The sequence below is a fragment of the Dinoponera quadriceps genome, unplaced genomic scaffold, assembly GCF_001313825.1.
Source record: "Dinoponera quadriceps isolate SergipeBrazil2010 unplaced genomic scaffold, ASM131382v1 scaffold946, whole genome shotgun sequence".
Taxonomy (NCBI): Eukaryota; Metazoa; Arthropoda; class Insecta; order Hymenoptera; family Formicidae; genus Dinoponera; species Dinoponera quadriceps.
In genome coordinates this window covers 575087-595775 of record NW_014555069.1, presented here as the reverse complement: position 1 = coordinate 595775, position 20689 = coordinate 575087, and the positions used below count along the sequence as shown (strand labels likewise).

At 38.6% G+C, this 20689-nt stretch overlaps 3 protein-coding genes across 10 annotated transcripts in view; 1 reads left to right on the top strand and 2 right to left on the bottom strand.

The window, feature by feature from the left end:
• Positions 1-223: 223 nt before the first annotated feature.
• On the top strand, positions 224-11699 carry LOC106742961 (rab GTPase-activating protein 1-like). 6 transcript variants are annotated; one of them, XM_014616351.1, is made up of 18 exons: positions 224-482; positions 1031-1209; positions 1318-1483; positions 1550-1748; positions 1813-1996; positions 2671-3036; positions 3118-3393; positions 3487-3655; positions 3722-3963; positions 4150-4338; positions 4635-4760; positions 4835-5020; positions 5144-5318; positions 8642-8832; positions 8894-8953; positions 9040-9231; positions 9297-9534; positions 9940-11699. In XM_014616351.1, the coding sequence occupies exons 1-17, from the start codon at positions 254-256 to the stop codon at positions 9528-9530; spliced, it is 3363 nt and encodes a 1120-aa protein (XP_014471837.1). In that variant the 5' UTR covers positions 224-253; the 3' UTR covers positions 9531-9534; positions 9940-11699. The 6 variants fall into 6 exon arrangements, with proteins under 6 accessions (XP_014471837.1, XP_014471835.1, XP_014471841.1 ...); XM_014616349.1 differs by having other exon boundaries at positions 2671-3393; XM_014616355.1 differs by lacking the exon at positions 9940-11699 and having other exon boundaries at positions 390-838; positions 2671-3393; positions 9297-9530.
• Positions 11700-11797: 98 nt separating this feature from the next.
• Positions 11798-17178, bottom strand: LOC106742963. Its single transcript, XM_014616356.1, has 5 exons — positions 16823-17178; positions 15951-16198; positions 15684-15869; positions 13166-15615; positions 11798-12943 (listed from the first exon to the last, which is right to left on the bottom strand). The coding sequence occupies exons 1-5, from the start codon at positions 17099-17101 to the stop codon at positions 12888-12890; spliced, it is 3219 nt and encodes a 1072-aa protein (XP_014471842.1). The 5' UTR covers positions 17102-17178; the 3' UTR covers positions 11798-12887.
• Positions 17179-18378: 1200 nt separating this feature from the next.
• The window catches only part of LOC106742964, a 61723-nt gene continuing 59412 nt past the window's right edge, over positions 18379-20689 (bottom strand). For all 3 annotated transcript variants that reach the window (XM_014616357.1, XM_014616358.1, XM_014616359.1), the window contains one exon: positions 18379-20597. In XM_014616357.1, the coding sequence (XP_014471843.1) occupies positions 20421-20597 (177 nt within the window). In that variant the 3' untranslated portion in view covers positions 18379-20420. The remainder of the gene's footprint in view (positions 20598-20689) is intronic.

Here is a 20689-nt window from a genome sequence, read left to right as displayed (position 1 = left end):
ACTACGAATTAAGATTGGATTGAGCAAAATTCATTAAACTCAAGTTTAGTTAAACGCGATCAATCCAATCTTAGTGCGACGTATCGAACTACGGATTAGGATATTGAGATTGGCCAATCAGTGCAAAGTTAACTGAACTCAGGTTTAGTGAAATTGAGTGAACTTCGCACTGATTGGAGAAATATCAATTCAATCCTAATCTGTAGTCTGACACGGGCTTTAGAATCCAGACAGCGGCACTTCCGATGCGCGAATGGCCGATGCCATCATTTCTGTCAAACGCACCGATCGCAGGAATCATGTAAATGTCCGTCGCGAGGAGAGAGATACGTACGCGACGCGCCTGAGGTCGGTCGATCGGTCGGAATACGGGAGTGGTTGCTGTGGGAAGCGCGCGCGAGTTTACGACGGGCGAGCACGAGACAGCGAGCGAGCGAACGGCGGCGGCGGCGGCGGTGGATGTTCAAGTCGCACACGGAAGGGTAATCCCCGTTCCTCTGGTCAGAGAGTTCTTCCGTCCGAAATACGCGTGCCATCGGGAGAAGATGCGTCGTCGCTCGGCACAGTGATGCGAACTTTCTTCACACGCGCTGCTTGTTTTGCATCGTTAGCCGCGATCGGAGGGATTCTTTTTACTCGTTCGCGCGCTAATGGCCCGTACTGACCCACCAGCGTAGCGCGGAGAAAGAGAAATTCACTTGGATCCCTTCCCTCGCTCGTCATTCTCACCGGAAAACGTTTCCATCGTATATTGTATTAAAGATACAACGCACAGAGTCACTCGTGTTCCTGAGAGAGAGGCAATTGTACATCTGCGCTATCATTTCATGAAAGCGATGTTTGTAAATATCACACGCCGCTTCTAAGCACGAAAAGTAGGATATAAGATCACTTCTCTTATGTAAGATGATTCTTTCATTGAGATTAGTCGTGATAATCTGTGCATAACTCATGTAACATCAGTAGCTTGTACCTGATGATTCTTTCAAACAAAATCCTACAATCATGAAGGACAACGTTGATCTTGCAGATTTAGTTATGGAGGATAGCATGAGTGTAAAGTCCATGGAATCAGTGGCGACAAGCGATGAATATGAGTTCGTAAATGAGAGAGGTACCAGCAAGCAGCAGCAAGCTCTTTTGGAACCACCGATGCTAAAAATTGCCAACAACGGCAATCTAGAGGATCTGCAAAATAATCTTCGTGAGGTTTGTAAGCTTATCAGGCCTGTCAAGTGAAAATGTCTGATACAAATCAATGATAGATGCATGATCACACAATAGATTTGTATAGTTATTTGCTTTGTGTGATGATAGGTTTTAACAGAGGATTCGAAGATGGAGTGTAGTGAATTCAAGATGACAGGTGCCAGTAAACAGAAAACGAAAAAAGTAGGCCACAGCAAATTCTATGACGTTAGCTCTTGTCTTGTTGCATCCGAGAAACAGGATATTATGAAGCCTGAAGATTACATCGAAGAAGGTAATGTGACAAATACTTGCAAAATAAAAACAAACTTCGAGCTTAAATCTATACTTATGACGATAGAATTGAACACATTATCACACGTTCAACAAGAATGCACCATTTTCAACGGTGTCACTTACCTGGGAGCAGCTGCAATAAATGCGCCAAAATCGGAAAGCGAAATACAACGTAACATGCATATATTGAATGCGGAGCAATCTTTGAATTTAGGGATCAAAGTTTCCGTCTCAGTCCCAAGTAGTTCACAAGGCTCGGTCGTGTAAGTAAACTGATCCAGCTTCCTATATGCAACAACAAAGTAATATCTGTTTCAATTTTTCCAGTTTATACGATGCTGCAACGCAGCAAGCCATTGCCCATTATGAGGTACAACGTATATTATTTTATGCGCGCGGTGAGAGCACTGGTACTTGCGCGGCGTGTTTCGCTTTCACATGGTCACACGGTGATACTTTGGAATCTGCCATTTATCAGTGTCATGTTTTTCGCTGCGACATACCAGAAGCGGTATATCTTTCAGTAGCATCTATTATTAAAACAACATAGATATGCATTAAAAATGTCGAAGCATTGTAGTATTATAATTTCATTGTAATCTATATAAGTGAGCGCCAAAAATTCCGGAGCAAATATCTCGAAAAAAAAAACTGAGAAGCTTTAAAAAAAAATGTGCACTTTGCGAATGCATTTTACGCCAAGATGCAATAATTATGAGTATCATTGATCGATTTTTTTCATTTTTTTTTCACATACAAAAATGTTGGGATTGTCGAAGAGTGAATATGAGATATTTCGTATCTTATACTGAAAAGTATATCGGGATAAAATGTCTTGGAAAGTATTTACTTTTCAATCATCTTACCCTGGTACTTTTATACACAGAATAACTAAAGGAGTCGATTTTTATGTTAAAAACCTTGTGATTCCATTAAAAAAAAGTCACAAGTTGACCCGACTTTGACAACGCTATGTAAGACCAAATGGATTAAATGCTCCTGTTCAAGACTGTTGTCTGAGAAACATTTATTCGAAAATTAGTCTTCGAGATATTCGACCGTTCCGTAATTTTTGACGCTTATATATTTTACATTGAGACGAAATATGTGAGAGCTTCACTTGGTATCGCGTTATTGTTTCAATCTATCTTATAATCTATCTCTGTAATCGCTCTCTTTCTCTAGGTTGGACAAGTGTCAGCCTGCTTTTCGAAAGCGTTTCACAGAATACCACGTTCGATGACGAATTCTCTGACGGGCAGTGATTTTAACGGTTTCAACACCGGTAGCGAGAAAGTGAACTCCAGAGTGTTTATTTTTGAAGTGACTATGGAAATAAAAGAAGAAGATGGAAAAGGCGGTTTTAGTACGGTCCCTAAGGATAGAAATTGCTTCAAATTACGAAGTAACGTGGCGAAGCAAGTTTGCTTGAGCATCCAGCAAGTGTCCAGTAAAGAAGGCGGTATTACGCTCGAGGTAGAGAGATGTTTCGGAGTTCTCGTTAGCCCCGGACGAAATGTTAAGCACAGCGATATGCGACTACTCGAGATGGTAACGAGAGATTCACTCCAGCCAGTTAATTTTATGTCTATAATCACCTCGGATGTTCGCAATATCACGACAATTTTACAGCAAGTTAATACTGGACCAATAATGCAAGACAAACAGTGCTATAATATTTGCGGACGCTGGGACCCCGCCGATCCCGCATTGGAAACTCTTAACATAGAAACGCCTAGAGAGGGAAAAATTTTCATAACCGTCGCCGTTGATCTCGTTATCAGAGACATTCGGGAGCCGGTGAGATTTGTGATTGAAACGTCGGTCAAAGTGTTCCCGCAAAACGAGCGATTTTGGTACTTTAACAAGAAAAATCTCGTGCAACAGTTTTATCTTAACTCCAAAGAGGTGAGCCGTACACTTGTGAGAAATTGCATTTCACAAGTATCTAGCGGCTCGTCGTTACTTTTCATAATTGGGAAATCGTTCTTTTTGCGACAGGTCATTTCCGGAGACGGTACGGAGGTACATTACGAAGTACAAAGTATAGAAACATCCGGCGAATTAGATAGAAACAGATTAAACCTCGCACTGAATCTGGCGTCCTTAATTAGATCACCGTCTGTAACTAGTATTGACACACTTACGCCAAAAGAAGAAATCGATTCAGGTAATGAGCGAAACTGAAGTATCGGCTTGCTAATTCGACGATACAAAATACATTGTCAATTTCCAGACGGGGATGAACCCATGCTTAGTGGTACAGGTGAAGTCTCAAAGGACTGCTCGGCGGACGAATTAGCTAGCTGGGCTGAGGTATTAGATAGCTGGCAGGTGAACGAGCAACGGCCGAAGCTTCTCGTCAAGCTCGCGAAACAAGGGATACCTGAAGCTTTACGCGGCGAAGTCTGGCAACGCCTGAGTAATTGCGACAGTTCACAAGAGATGATGGACAAGTACAGAATGTTGATCACAAAAGTGAGTACTTACGTGTGAGCTCTCAAAAATAATTTGATATAAATATATTTATTTTTTAAAGCTAAGGTACAAAAATACATTTTTATATCTTTTCTCAATAAAATATATGTTTTTTATAATAATGAATTATAAAATATATATGAGAGTATTATTGATATAATTCCGAGATAATGTATGTATGCACAGGAGAGCAGCTGCGAGAGTGTGATTTTAAGAGACATCAATAGAACATTTCCGGCGCACGATTTCTTCAAAGAAACAGGCGGTTTAGGCCAAGACTCTTTATACAGAATAAGTAAAGCATACGCTGTCCATGACGAAGAAGTTGGATATTGTCAAGGCCTTAGTTTCTTAGTTGCTAGTCTGTTACTTCATGTAAGTAAACATTATAAGCTTTCATAGAACTGCAATAGACTTTTTGCTCGAAGCAATAAAATGTAATTTCTGACAAAAAGCACTCGCACTGCACCAAAAGTCGTAATAACGTTTAAATCTTCGGAATTGCGACGTCTGATAGCGCTGGAAATGCTTTTGCTAGAAATTACGCTACAATTTAGTGCTTAGAGTAAAAGCTTATTATATACCTATTGTAGATCTGAATTTATAGATGGCACGTAATAGTTTGCAGAGTAATTTTACCAACAAAAACAAGCTTGGATATATTTTTGCAGATGCCCGAAGAACAAGCGTTCTGTGTTCTGGTCAAATTAATGTACGACTATGGTCTTCGAGATTTATACAAGGACAGATTCGACAACCTTCACATGCGATTTTACCAATTAAATCGCTTGATAGAGGTGAATATTGCAAATCTATTGTATATATAATGACAAGAGTCAACTTTTAATGTACTTTTTCTGGCCATTTCTAGGATCAGTTGCCGGAATTATACAAGCATTTCTGTGATCGCGGCGTAGAAACGCACATGTTCGCCGCACAATGGTTTCTAACTCTATTTACCGCTAGGTTTCCATTATACCTTGTTTTTCATATTCTGGACGTATTTCTTTTACAAGGGCTCGACACACTATTCCAAGTTGCTCTCGCTTTGTTAATGGTAAGTCCTCACACAGCCTTGAAAGAAGTTGGCGATGAGTTATCAATTGACGTAACAGTATTTCCTTACATATGTCCCAAGCAAATACACACTGTGCACAAAATCAATTATATTCCCTTGTAGTTGTGTAAAAAGGAGCTATTACAATTGGATTTTGAAAGTATATTGAAGTACTTCCGAGTGCATTTACCGAAACGTTGCCGGAACGAGGAGGTGTCGCGCTACGTCATGAAATTAGCTTGCTCGGTGACGCTGAAGAAGTTAAAGAAGTACGAGGCAGAATTTATGACACTGAAAGGTAACTTCATATTCTACGTTTGAACTGCACACACCCCCCGGTTCACTTTTAAATCCAATTTATTTGACGATACTGTATACTACACTGTATACTATTATCCATGCATGTATCTCCATGTATGGCATATCCAGTGATCATTGCCTGTTGGTTGTGAGTTCGTCCTTGTTATAAGTCAGGAGCGCTTATTGTTGTTGCCTGTTGGTTGTGAATTCAATATGGGCAGAAAGCTTTAGACAATACCAGGTGTATTTTTAAAACCAAAGAGTACGACGAATTTTAGCATTAGCGCAAGGATTATCGCTCACAAAGATATACGTAATCGCTGCGATGCGGCGTCCCATTGCAGGATGTAGTTCCCACTCTATGAGTGGCAAAAGTCACAAAATAGAGACTCTTGACGGGTAAGCTTAGGTCAATATTTCTCAGTCATTACTTGCCTCAGGTGAAATAGTTAAATGTAAATTTAGAGTTGGATGTGAGCTTTTCAACTGAATCGCGTTTACAAATGTAATGTCACATATATCATTCAAATAAAAAACTCAAATCTAACTCGTTATCTCACGTGGGACAAGAGAATTTTAAATAACGATTAAATTAATAATAAAATAGTAATAATAACAGCCATAACAATAGAAATTATAAATTTAACTTGTAACAAAAATTAAACGTTAAAATGTCCGACGTACGTAGAATAGATAAGCACGAAACACGTATGACACGATGCTTTATAAACCAAACACTTTCTGAACCAAAACACAAAATGTGTCTCTAGTCTCACAAAGAAACACAGAGTAGTCAATTTATAATCCGTTGGAAAAAATATTCTAGTAAATATATATATATATATACAACAAATTTTTGCGACACAGCTCTCTACTAAATGTTAAGAAACACAAAGCAGGCATTGCACAATTACCTCGTTGTTAGGTGGTGGTCGCTTCGCTCTGTACACGTTTTATTTTTTTTTAACCCAGATATTGCCACATGGTGAAAAGGTACGTTCTTTTGAAAAGACGCGTTATCTTTCGAGAAAAAACATGGAGTTTTTCTTTAAGAGCACAATATATTTTTTCATCAGACTACTATGTAATATCATTAATGTAAATAGTTCGCCGTTTATAATATGAATATAATACCACTCGAACCTGTCATTCAGTGGTTTCATGGCCACGTAATGTGTGTAACACGATTTCATATCGAAATAAATATTACACGAATAATTTGTTTTTCAAAGTAGGACTTTCGATTATCGCTAGATTGATAATCGCCATACTCTCTCTCTCTTTCTCTCTCTCTCTCTCTCTGACTTTGCTGATTGAATGTAATAGTGAATTGGCGGACAACTGATGAAAATATCACAACTCCGCGCGCGCGGTATTGAATACTCATGCTAGAAATCAAAGAGTCGTCACGTTGTATTTTTCTCGTGCTATCACTTTACAATATGTGTGCTGTGAGCAATGGTACATTAATATTGATTGTTATATAAGAAACTTTTACGTTATTAAGTTTTCTCTGTTATATAAGTTTAATTTTTCAAAGGATGTTTATGTTTTTCTGTGCAAATTTTGAAGAAAAAACAAAGTATTAATATAAATATTATGTTTGTTATTAGATTCCCTGCTTATCGGCCGTATTGCTTCCGTATGTGACCTTGTACTGCTTTTTATTTATACATTATTTATTATTGCTTACTGAAAATAAATCATCCTACACGTACTTTCAGTTTTATGAATTACCTGTTTATTTTATCCGCTATAATATATCCCGTTCCTAATTCAATAGATCTCATAGATATCTGTACTTCTTGCCTTTTCGTTTCCCTCTGTATCTGGGTAAATATGCATGGCGCATCGTGGTATCAAGCCAGCACTTGTTTATGCCGAACTAACTGTGCTGTATTAACTAGTTCCTGTGTGGTTACACCTATTATAAAAATAATGTAGTATCCCAATATATGTGCGCACTAGCATTATATATTACGATTAACGTAGACAAGCAAAGTAAAATGATATAACTTTGTCAGATAATACGTATTCATAATCAAAAGAGAGATATAATCCAGAAATCTTATCAAAGATATAATATCGTTACAGAACTATTATCTGTATTAATTTTATATACATATATATGTATATATATATACATACACACACATATATATCAGTCATACCAGATTGTTGAGGTATGTGCTGGCTGATAAGTAACAGCGACACGTCCACATACTGTATAGTCGTATCATCGATCGTATCGTATCGAAGTTGGAAATTCTCACGCTTGCACATCGAACGCAAAATATCACTTGCATAAATTCTGGATTTAGAAATAAAAATTGTTTTATATCAATAGATTAACGATTTAAAAAATACGGTACAGTGCGGATTATAAGAAATGGAGAATATCACACGAGATAAAAATATCTCCGAAATCTAGATATAAGACGAGATCCGACAATTTTTGAATAATTTTGACAATCAAACTTCCGATAGTGTCACAAGATTAAAGAAAAGTTCCGATGTTTGCGAATATTTCGTAGTCCATATTATCGTCACATTTTAGAGATGTATCATCAGGCAAGAGATATGTAATATCGACTATGTCAGTGGTTTAAATTTGGCCTTAGTGTATTTTGTACAGCAGCATATAGCAGGAGCGATTGCTCGTGCTAATGAGATATCGTGTATCTGTGGGTTACGTTCGGAACATCTGTTTTAAGCATACCACTGGTGCAAGAATGAGCCACACAGCAAAAGAGCTAATGAAGAGTAAGCGTAATAAATGTGTCTATATAATGTGCGATGCTTGCAAATTACTTCGTGTTGCATATAATGCACATATCAGATTTGAAAGATAGGAATGTCTCGAAACAAAATGTGGGTTTATAGCCAAATTAACGTACAAAAGTACAATTAAATGAGCAAGTAAAAACATGTGACATTCTCAAAGTGAATATATAAATGTTAAAGTTAATATGTGCTTTAAAGAACGACTTGTGTAAAAGCAACGTCATATACCGAAAAAAAAGTTCCTGCAACCGAATCGGATGAAAACTCGGTGGCGAGAAATGATATCTAGTTATCGCGACAGAGAAAATTCCTGTGAAGATTCAGCCGCATTGGTCAAGACAACTGAGAGCGATTTACTGAGCATAAACCTCCTGTTTTTCTACAACCGAGTTTTCGTCTGATTCCCGGAAGCGACGGAATATTCAGTTACATCAACGTTTTTTCCGTGTGCAGTTAGATGATTAATATTACTCGTAATATATATACTTATAAAAATTATTTATTATATTAAGTGGGAATGGCTTGTTTTCGATGCAGAGGCACAAGAGAATGCCGACGAATACAGCAACGAGGTGGAACAATTACGCGGTGCAGTGGCTCGAAACGAGGAGGAAAAACAGAGATTGGAGGCGGAGCTATTGCAAGTTAAGGAGATGTTACAACGCGAAGTAGCCCGGGCGGACGCCGAGAGCCGTAGGAGCAATGTTATTATAGCCGAATATAAGCAGGTACTAATTCCACTTGACGTTACGGTGTCTCATGTAGAATTTCAAACATCGCATATTTCAGATCTGCCAACGCTTGGAGGATGACTACAATGCCGCGAAGACGACATTGAGCGAATTACGAGTGGGTAATCCTGTCCTTCACGTGGACATTACGTTAAAGCAACGCTTCATCATCTTTGTGTAGATTAAGACGATAACATGTTTCAGACAAAAGTCTCAAAGTGCGAAAAATGCAGAACGTGTATAATGGACTCGTCGAATATACTGGCAGACATAGCGCATCCTCTGGAGAATCGAATAGATCCTATGCTGCATAGAGTGCAGGAGAGAGTGCGCGAGTTGGAGTTGGAGCTGGCACAGACAAAGTTGGCTCACGTTGAGGCAGAATGCCGAAATCAGGTGAGTGATAATATGTTCTTGCCGCGGAATATATATCGAAATTTAACCAATTATCTAACCGGCAGGATCTGACGCATCAGTTGCACGCTACAGCCTCCGAGCTGCAAGCTGCGCGGAACAGCTGGCCATGGCTCAGTAAAACTTTGTCTAGCATAAAAGAGGCAGCGAACAAGAGAGAGGTTTTGGCTCCAGCTACATTGAGAGATCTGAGACGCGACAGTGCACCCGGAGGTGATCTACATAATCTGATACACGCTCGAAACCGTGAGACTCGCGACAGTCTCAAGGAAATTGTGTGATCCAGTAAGTATTCTCACATAGAACAACTTTGTAAAATAGCCGAGTCTTTCTCTAAGCTCGAAACGCGAGATCTTGACAATTTCTCCCCGTACTCCGAGTGGAGTACAAAATGCTTCATCGAGAAAGGATTTTACTACCGGTTATATAGGAATTAAATGGGATCCTTTTCATTTAATGGAATGTTCTGCACATCAAATTCACTCTACAATTTCGATTCAAAGTGAAGAATCACTCAAGTCCGATTCAGTTATTGCTCCAACTTTTCGAGTAAAATTTCATTCCATATGATAAAATTCAGGGAGAGATAATTTCACGAGTGAAAAGTGCAATATCGAGTTCATCTCCTTATTCGTCCTGAGAAAAAAATATTCGACAGACATGTGTTCACTAATATTTTCACTATCACAGACAAAATGCTGATAGAAGGAGGAATACGTATATCTCGAAGACGAGTCGTATGTCAAGTGCAGACATGCGAGCATGACGTACGTTCGTAATTACGTGTAATATGCGACTTGTTGACAAAACTCAATGTGCATTCTTTATCACACGCACTGCGCATCGACCAGGACAGTCGCACTTTCTGATATTCTCTCGAAAATTTCCGTTACGGTTCTATCATTAGATTGTCCAAAGTCTATTCATTTCGTTTTACAGTGCTGCGAGGATAACTCTTGTTGATATTATTTTACGTTTCTTTCTTCCTTTCATTCAGCCAGCCACGCGAGATACACTGCTCGATATAAAAGTTTATGTAATGATATTACGCGGATGATCGGCAATCTATCGGAAAGGATGTATCGCGTTGTGTATTCGAACGCGATGAATTATTTACAATAATAGGAAGTAAGAGTAAATAAATATATATGTATACATGCCGCGTTTTGTATGAAACTAGTCTAAGTATGAAAGGGGGAAAGTGCAGTTGAGATCTTCTACTATATATATACATATATATATACATATATATATATACGTATATGTACATACAGTGCTTTCAAGTGACACAACAAAAATATGCGATCGGTATATTTATAATTGCAGCAGACTACCGAGAAATTGGTCGTTCCATTTACTTTTCGTTATTGACTAATTTTAGCTCGATCACAACAACGTAACATTCCGAGGTACCGTGAGTGCGTTCTTTTCTTCCATACGAGTATACGTCTTTGTTGTTAAGCCCGCTATTCATTCATTTCCGAGCTTGACCAATTATATAACGTATGATAATGTATGTATAATTATTGCTACGTACTCACACAAATAGCGTTAGGTTTGATATCGAGGGAGCTTTCGTTACTTTAGTTGTTACATGTAGTCCCCTCCCGTCACCGATAAACACTCGAAGCATGTAATATATTTTATCTTCCTTCCCCGTCGTCTTACTGTGAAGCATTACCCATAAGAATCTAGAGAATAGATGCGCGTGTAAACGTTTGTAAATGATGTATTAGGTGCGAGAAAGATACTCAAGAGTTCGGTTACAATTTGCACTCTGTTTCGACAGTCTGTAGCAAGACGGACACTATTATCAAAGCCATAGATTATGGTATTAAGGCACTACTTAAACATGCAATTGCATCAATGTGTAATTTTGTCTAGTATATAAATGTTTCGAGGATAAATTTGCTGTATACATACCTGTGACACACACACACACACACACGCACGCACGACTATCAAACTTAGCTTCGTAAGTCGTGCCACACGTTTACTTAAGCAAATTATTTATTTATACGGAGTTGCATGGAAACACTCGAAACTGTTACGTAAAACTGAAACACTCGAAACTGTTTACGTAAAATGGAATATTACTCAAACTGTTCATGTTGCAATCACAACACACGACTCTTCTGTGCCATCATAATGGGGGTTGATTTGAAGCACCGTTTACTTCATTTTCGCGTTGTTGAACCAATCAAGGCGCGTAATATGTAACGAGTACACGATTGCAAGCAAAGTTTATGGTCACCCTTGGCTTACGCTCTACACGAATAATCACTTACTCAAAATGGAAGACTTCATTTCTGTAAATACTTGAAAGAGAAAACAGTTGAAATTGTCTACTAACAGAATCGTGTAAAGTCTTAGAGTAACTACGTATGAACCATTGTATACCCTGTAATTCCATTCTACACTATTATTGAAATAAAGAAAGATATCACATCTCTCCATGTAAAATTTAATGTCGAGAATCTCGTGATCTTCTTCTCGCGTCTACTAGGTTAAAGTTAATACTAAACTAACTGAGGACATTGCACCTCTATCCAGATTCCATATCGATTTATTTGTCCCAAAGTCCTTGCATCATCGCGAACGTAATTATATACAATTTCAGTCTTAGGTATGTAGGAAGCTTCAATAAATTATATCAAATAATCACAAGTTTCAACATTAGCAATTTATCACCTTGGTAGATAGGACATTTAATTAAGTATCAGATGTCGCATATACATGTATATTAGACCTATCTAATGTACTTAAAAAACTTAACATGTTAATAAACTCTCGTATGTTACATCAAGAGATGAAAGACTCCATTGGAAACTTTGCGACATCTGGTCAATTAATTCGATAAAAAAGTGTTGAATAGTAAAAATATATATATATATATTTAATAAGTACGAAGTTTTGATATTTCAACTTTTAAATTTCAGTGAGAAAGAAACGTATGATATTTCCTCATTATTAATCATTCATTAATTAATACGTTATGTTACAAAGAAACCGTGTGACAAAATTTTTACAGTTATATCTTGAATTTCGCAAGAAAAAAATAAGATGTGTACGAAAATGGAAAGAAATATACATGCTTATTGTAGCTTATTGTAGAACAAAAACAAAATAATAAATTATCTTTATCGCAAAATATCTGTCAAATGATCACCAGATTTGCCTTACCATTATGTAAAATATTACATTTTATATAATCGAATTGAAATATTTAATATTATATGTGAACAAAGCTGTAAAAAAAAAAATACGCGTAGAAGGAGGTAGTTAGGTATTGGAACGTAATTTGAATAAACGACAAACTTATTCGAATTTTGTCAGAACTATTCTCCAGGACATGTAGTTTGTCCGCAGAATATCTAAAATGTAAGTAAAAATGTCTTTCAATGTGTAACTTTACCTTTAAAGCTGACATCGCAGGCCATATCGCGAGCTTCGAAAAGTGATATGTAGGCTTACACTGAACCGTCTCGGTCATATGTGTATATATATACACACACATATGTATACATATATATCCATCGTTATTCCTCACTTCCCTTCTCCACTATTAAGATTAAGAAATTTTGTTTGTTCACCAAGCTCGTTATCATTCCCCATCTCCTCCTTCGAATGTATCGTTATCATTCATCGGAGGAACTGCTATCGAAACCTTCGTCGTGGTCCATATAGTGAACATCTAATAACACGCAAAAGTACAAATATATTTGACTTCTGAAACGCACGAATAACACGAGAGGATAAGAAGCATAATGTTGAAAATGTTTGCTAAATAATATACTACACTAATATCATAATTCATCATATTAATATTGCGTAATGGCAGCAATGATAATATTTTCGAGCTTATATGTAAGGCTAGGGAATGGTTAATATGTTCGAGAAAAACTGTGGAAGGTACCTGCAACTTCGCGATGAAGATTCCGTCGAGGTTGCACATCGAAGTCAAGCGGATTCGCCATGTCCAATATTCTCAGCAGCCACATGGGAAAACCATTCTCCAACACGTAGATATCATTCTCATTCTCGAGATCGTTCTCGAGCACATCGATGAGCGGCTGCAAACCCTCAATGTCATTCGCGTCCGCAGCCATCATGTTGTTGCCTTCGTCGTCCCTGTTGTTGTTCGCAAGGTCGCCGTTCTCCACCTCGACCGGCTCCGGAACGCCAAGTCTCGGTGCCTCCGTGTCGGCTATATGATCCTGGGCTATGCTGGACAGGTCGTTCTCCGGCGTGATGTCCTGGCCGGAGGCTGAATTTGGGTAACCGGAATCCATGATCTCGTGCGACCAACTATCCGGAGGGGATTCGAAGCTGGGAGAGGAAGGTGGTTTAGCCTCGGTGCTGCTCGATGTATTTACATCCTTACAAGTAGAGTCCTTCGTATCACTCTTCGGCGGTGACGCGAACTGTACTATCTTATTACTTACATCTTCCTCGTCACACGATTTAAAACTATCCACCAAACCATTGTTCTCTTTGGCACACACTGACGAAGAGCGTTCGTCGCTGCTGCTCCAAGATTTGCTATTCGAAAAATCCTGGAACAAATTCTCGCCGCTTACACTCGCGAGACCTTCGCTTTTCCCGTTTCTCAGACGCGTGTCATCGCTATGCGGTTTCATAGCCGCTACTTTTGACCCGCGATATTCTATTCTTTTTACATCCACGATATCATCAGTCTCATGTTTGATTAGATTCTCCTTTTCTGCGATTTCCTCGTTGCAGTCTTCTTGCAGCGAGTCTACGAGGGTAGATTGGTCGCCGCACGATTTTACATTATTCTCTAAGCGCAACTCTCGCTGTGAGTTATTGCTAGACGAACAGTCAGTTTCGCGCTTAGAAGTGGCGTTCTTTTTGTCAGAGGTTGCCTGAAACGGATCAGTTGTTTCTGTAACATACAAAGGCTCTTGATCAATGCCTTCTAGTACGTCCGGTACAACCTGCTCGGGTGTTTCTGGCGAATTTAATTCGGTATAACTCTCCAATGCGGTTATCAAGTCGTCACCTTCCAAACAGCTCCGCTTAGTGCTATGAGTAGCGTGCACTTTCTTAGGTGAGGGATTAATGTAATGTACTTTTCTAGGTGAGCTCGTTGATTGTGGCTCATCGTAAAAGTTAATTTGCAACTCCGTCTCTGCTGAATCGCAATCTTTTGAGATTCGATTGATCGATAGCTGAATGTCATCTAGCTCGACGTTACTACTATAATTTACCTCGAGAGAACTCGAAGGTGAATGATCTGAAAAGTCTTTTTCTTCCAGAAAAAATGTTCCGATTGAGGAACAGTTTTCCACAGGTTTTCCAATCGTAGTTGCCGTTATTTCAGATTTGTTAAAAGTGTTATTTAACAAATTCTGGGAAATCAACGAGTCGTCCATTTCGGGATTAAATAGAAGACCTGGTGATGTCGAGGAGCGGGAAATAGACAAATACGATTGAAAAATTGCGTCATCATTATCCTGTACACTGCTCAAATTCATATCGACGTCCTCCAACGTAACCGGCAGCAAACCGGATTTTATGCTATTATTATACGTTGCAATATTATCAACTAAGTCGTTCACCGCGCTTGAAGTGGCATTTCGCGGAACTTTTTGTTCGATCAGTCCTTCCGTATTGTTTCTTCTTGGAAACCTGATATCAGGAGCTGCAGCCATTTCTTCGGATGGATGATAACGGTCTGCTGAATGTTCCCCATCAAATAAATAACTATTTTCTTGTTTGGGAACAGCTTGACTCTCCAAGATAATGATGGACTCATTATTCCAATTTTCATTTTCGTATTCAGCATCTCCATTTGTACTGTAATCTTCCACTAATTGCTCGTCTTCGCTAGATAGCAAGTCCAATAGTTGATCCGATCCAATAGTTGATCCATCATATTCCGAGTTGACTTCCACGTACATCTCATCGGTTTCGCTTTCGTCAGGAAGAATTACCGCCAGGCCATTCTCACGCTCTTCGATAATGTAACCATGTTCACACATAATGTCTTTTAATACCTCTAACGATATGCAATATTTCTTCATCAGTGTCTTCACCTTAGCTAGATAAACCACGTTCGGTGATTCCTCATTCTCATGCGCTAAGAAATTGACATAATATAACACTTCATCTAACACCTTCCGGCTGTCCGTACGCTTGTCCACGGTGAAGGGATAAATATATGTATCTATTGTCTCGAAGAATCCTTCCACTCCTTCTATTCCTATGATATTTGGTTCCTGGACCCGTTCGAATATTGCCATCTGCGTGCACGCGCCCAAGTGTTTCGTGTCTTCGGGTCCGTAGCAGATCCCTTGGAACTTCACGCAGTAATACGGGTACTTCCTCACGATATTCTCCGCCCTGTAAACAAGATCAGTGATCAGCGGATCGATGACAGGAAAGCTGCCCGAAGAGAGTATCCGACTCACCAGCTCTGGAACTGTCTTCTTGTCCATTCGAATTTATGATCCTGGTGTCTGAACCCACCAGCGAGATTCGGGAATAGTACATTGAATTCTACATTTGGCGTTGTTATCACTACTACCTTTGGTCTGATGTATTGAAAGATATTGATAGGAACAGTGAGCAACACATGATCGTACAAATGCTCGATTCTAAAATTGTAACGAATTTACACATTTTAGCATTCTACTGACAAATGAAGATGAAAAGATTTTATCGTTCATATGACATACAATTCAATGCACACCACAGCATCAGTTTTCTCCAACTTCTTGTCATTGTGTATCACACTGCCCATGCATATCTCAATCTTAAGCGGTCTTTGTCGATGCTGAAAGTGATCAGAAACTAGTGGCATAGCTTTAGCTTTATTAAGTAGCAGAACATTTCTATCCACATCGACAAAGATTATCTCCTCCACTCCTTTAAGATTTTTCAAGTAGGGCAGGAAACCTAGCTCTGAACATCCAAAATCCACAACCTGTTGAAAATATTCAGAATATTTACAGTCATATTAACGTCTTGATAATAACAATTATTTGCTCGGCACAATAATTCCGCATTGTAAGTACAAGACCACTCATATATACAGGATATCCCAGATATTGTCTTGAGGATTTCTACCTGATACTAGGATCAACTGTTTTTTAATAAAAACACCAATAGCTTCCCAGTTGGAGTAAGTGAAGTTGAAAATAAAGTTTCCTCGAATTACAATTTCAACGGGTAGAAGGTAGGAAGAAAAATGACGGGATAATAAACTCTGTATAATTCCGAGCAAACTCTTTAATAGGTTTATAATTCTAGGATCACTGCAAAATGAATACATTTGGCATAGAAAATACACGACAAATATCGATATGATCCCAAAGTATTAACTGCAAATTGGTCAGATAAAACTGGCACGGTACAATCTGATACATCCTATATATCATATTTCATTGGGCAACATCAACTTAAGACGGACAATAATTGAGTCTTTCAAAGCACTTGGTAACGTGTCCTTTAGCGAACCAAAACAATTGTGCAATTATAGCGTAGAGCAACTGAATATCATAACGAAAATTTGTAACAACACAATGTGACAAAGTTGCATATACGATACCTTCCGCAATTTTCCCCCGTACTTAGGATCGTTGAGTACATTCGCCACAGCTAAATACCTCTGTATATACGCCGGTGGCGAGAATTTCACAATCTGTGATATTTCCAACGGCAGAAGCTCTGCATCATCAATTTCAACTTGGATTCTGTTATCGTTGTTGACGACATGATTCGCCGTTTCTCCTTCCGCGACATCGCTCGAAGGAGCCTTTCTATCGCGATAATTATTGTAAATGTATTTGCCGAATAAGTACAGCATCTGAAATACCACGAGAAACATGTCCGTAGGCCGTATTTTTCGACAACCTCCTTACGAAAAGCTCATCTCGTACTGCGCGCACTGTACACTCCAGCCATAACTCGTCGGATGGCGGTCAATGCCAGAGCATCGATGATGATTTTAAATGTACCAATCACCGCGTGCCGTTCTTTGATCTAGCAGGTAACCACCCGACGATTACTATCGACGGGAATAGGGAGTTTCTGCAATATGGTTGTCTTTCAGTATGGCAAAGTACGTTCCGATATTCACTGTCGGTATTGCGAATCTACAATTTCTGTCACGTATCTATAGATTTGTAGTGTTGGCAGTGAATACCGGAACACATTTTAGCGTATCCGAAAAACGCAATCTAATCATTATTCCCTAGATTTGATAGATCTTTTATAGAGAATAATCAAATTAATTGCAAGCAGACGCGACTCTTGTTGCGACAGTCGGATAGGCTCCCCAATAGATATAGCGAATTTTTACGAACCCGCGCGAACCTCTACTTCGCTAAACTTATATTTAGTGAACTCTGCTCTGATTGGTCAAATTTCAATCCTAACCGGTAGTGCGATTATATCTTTACGTAGCAAAATGAAAAAATGTCGGGTTCGGTTGCTACTTCAGTCTTGGTGGTTATCGACTTTGTAATATTGATGAACCGCACTTTCACCCGCGAGTATATTTAGCGGAGGAAGACCCGATATTTATAGGTATGAGTTTGTACTGATTTACCGGTGTGTGCGATGAGCGGTAGTTATAAGCGCGCGATTAAATGACTGAGTTCATTTTTCCTATTCGCGCGCCGAATGTCTTGCGCATTGGTATCTTAATCTTATAATAAACGGGTTCATTGGGACGAAATCACGAGAAAGTCGCGTATGAGAGCGGGTTATCCCTCTCTCTTAGCTGCAGGTTTTTTTTTTAATCAAGTTAATTGCCTAAAAAATAATTAAGCTGACACAAAATGTGTGGCATTTACTGACTCGGGCAGCTAATCGTTGCAAACTATAGTATACGTTACTATAGATTGCAGTATTGCAAAGATTATTGGAACGCTGCCCGAGTCGAGTCAGCAAATCGAAAACGCCATCAGTTAAAAGTGAACTTTTTTGTGAAATTAGAAGTTAACTATGCAAATATATATTCACGGATTATATTTTTATCATTATATTATCGATAATTTCAATAAAATACAGTGATAGAAGGAACAAAAAGAAATACACGCTCATCCATGTGTTCAAACGACATAATTTATTTGGGATTTAATAATAATTAAAATAATAGCGTGAGAAGAATATTGGTAGCATTCTATTGATTTTCTAGTAAAGCGACAGTATACACGTTACATGATTTTTTACATAAATAAAAATAATTATCGACTCTCAATGTGTACTTGGGCACCATTGCACGTGTATACTTAGATGGTGATAAGCTGATGTGGCCTTTAATTTCACACACGGTTTACCTATCGCGTCTTGCAGAGAGATACCTTCGTCATTTTTCCGCATCACTCGCAATAAACTCGATAATATACATTAGTTATGTTTATATATTTATACACGCATATATTCTCTCGTACGCATATCCTTTCGTATAGCGCGTGCACACACACATACACAAATATATTATGCACGAGATCTCTCGATGTGACTGCCGGTCAGTCCACAGGAACATAAAACTCACTTTAATATTATTACAATTTATTATTTTAATAATAGGTCTATCTACATAATAGCGCTTGTATAATCCTTAAATGAACATTACGTTCATATAACGGTTATTTACAAAGGTACTGCCAGAGAAACATTCGCTCCTTCCTCCTCTATTGTGTCTTGCAAAAATACAGATTGTCGATAGCTTTCTTTATATATACCCGTCTGCTCGAGAGCATGATAATCAAATAGTTCAGAGCGACGCGTCCGTAATAAGAAGAAATGCGTCGCAAGCAGTCGAAGGTATGATCGTCGGAACATACTTTCTTATTTTATAAGGGGAATGGTAGAACGCGTGTGTATAATAGTATTGTAAAGAGTGCGATCACGCAAGGTTTATATGTTTCTTATAAAACGCGCTGCCATACACCGTGTGTGTGAGCTCGTGTGAATGTGTATACACTCGTGGCGCATATAAATTTACATTCAATACAAAATTAAACGTAGTCTTTGAATTTTATACAGTGTATCCGAACTTCTTGCAAAATTTCGCGCGCGGTTCAATATAGACATATTCACGCTTTTAAAACGCTGTGTGTATGTTGGTTTTGACTTTTCCATCCTATTAGGATTGAAGCGATACACATTGGAGCTTCCGATAGAGCCGAGCGTCTCACTTGCGAGTATACGCGCCTTCTCCGGATCAATCACTGGATAAAAACTTCTTTATACATTTTAGTCAAAATATCGAGTCTTTCCGCAATCCAATTATCGTATTTCTCTCTGAGGTTTGTTGAGTGAACATCAAGAGATAGAAATCTTAGAGGTAACAATGCCCTTAATAATCTGTTCGCGTAGAAAAGTAAACCCAAAAATAACGCTTGATTGTGTAGATCAATATGAGCATTCGTAGTCCTCCTTCATGGTCTTACTCGGTGAAATTTTATACGCAGAAAAACGAATACTTTGGATCATCGATGGCGAAACGCACGATCAATCTCTCAATTAACAATGACAGTAACAATAATTAAAAGATGACACTCGATATTATTTTGTAGAACCGTGCTTGATTTCGATGTAATTGTGTAGAAGAAACGTGGTTAGATGTCGTCTCTCTTTTACCTTCGTTAACTTTCCTACTTTTGTAGCCTTGAACTTTGAGAATCATCGAGAAATTTAGGCTGCATGAGATTCCCTCACGCCACATCGCAACGCACGTAATAACACAAGTTTGCTGATGTGAACGACAAAGATAGGGATTCCCCTGTGTTATCGCGTAATGTAGCACACGGATGTATACCTCTTCGAGTTTTTATTTTTTGATATATTTATTTATATATATATATATTTTTTTTTTTCTCTCGTTCCGATAATAAGTTCTTCCTAACTACGCCCTTTGTATACAGTAAAATCATATCACAAGTCGCTCGTCTCTGACCTAAGTGCGCGATTAACGTGGAGAAACACTACAGTAAATATCACATGTAGCAATGATATTTCAATTAAATACGCCGTACTGCGACTTTTCGCTAAAGGTAAAGGTCCACCTCTCTCGATCTCGTAAATAGAATGGAAGTTTCTTCTCCAAGAGGTGCAACGTACTCGTGAGCGTTAACATCTATTCCCGCTTCTTCAAGTGAAACAATAATTTATATATACTTTCAGGAAATGTAAGCTCAAGCGTACGACTGATCTAACGATATAGCTATCTTATTCCCTTTCTCGACCCAATTTCTGAGTCGCCCCCGCAGTTCCTCGAGACTCTTCGACTTCGCCTTGTTTATCCTCTTGTACTTGACATCTTTTGGCTTCGTCACAGATCTGTGGTTACTCATTACCCTATTGTACGTCACCTGGAAGCACAAATGAGTCGGGTTTTTACGAAAGCATCGATTTAGCCTCGCGTGAAAGTGCCATATCGAAAGAAATCCCATGAAAATTATAG

Excerpts from the sequence above, each read along its gene's own strand:
- LOC106742961 (XM_014616349.1), top strand. The coding sequence starts at position 254 with ATGGCCGATGCCATCATTTCTGTCAAACGCACCGATCGCAGGAATCAT. Across the intron at positions 1,210-1,317 it reads TGCAAAATAATCTTCGTGAG|GTTTTAACAGAGGATTCGAA; the intron begins GTTTGTAAGCTT and ends GTGTGATGATAG. Across the intron at positions 5,319-8,641 it reads AGAATTTATGACACTGAAAG|AGGCACAAGAGAATGCCGAC; the intron begins GTAACTTCATAT and ends TTTTCGATGCAG.
- LOC106742963 (XM_014616356.1), bottom strand. The coding sequence starts at position 17,101 with ATGTTTCTCGTGGTATTTCAGATGCTGTACTTATTCGGCAAATACATT. Across the intron at positions 15,870-15,950 it reads GCTGTGGTGTGCATTGAATT|AATCGAGCATTTGTACGATC; the intron begins GTATGTCATATG and ends TTACAATTTTAG. Across the intron at positions 15,616-15,683 it reads AGAAGACAGTTCCAGAGCTG|GGCGGAGAATATCGTGAGGA; the intron begins GTGAGTCGGATA and ends TCTTGTTTACAG.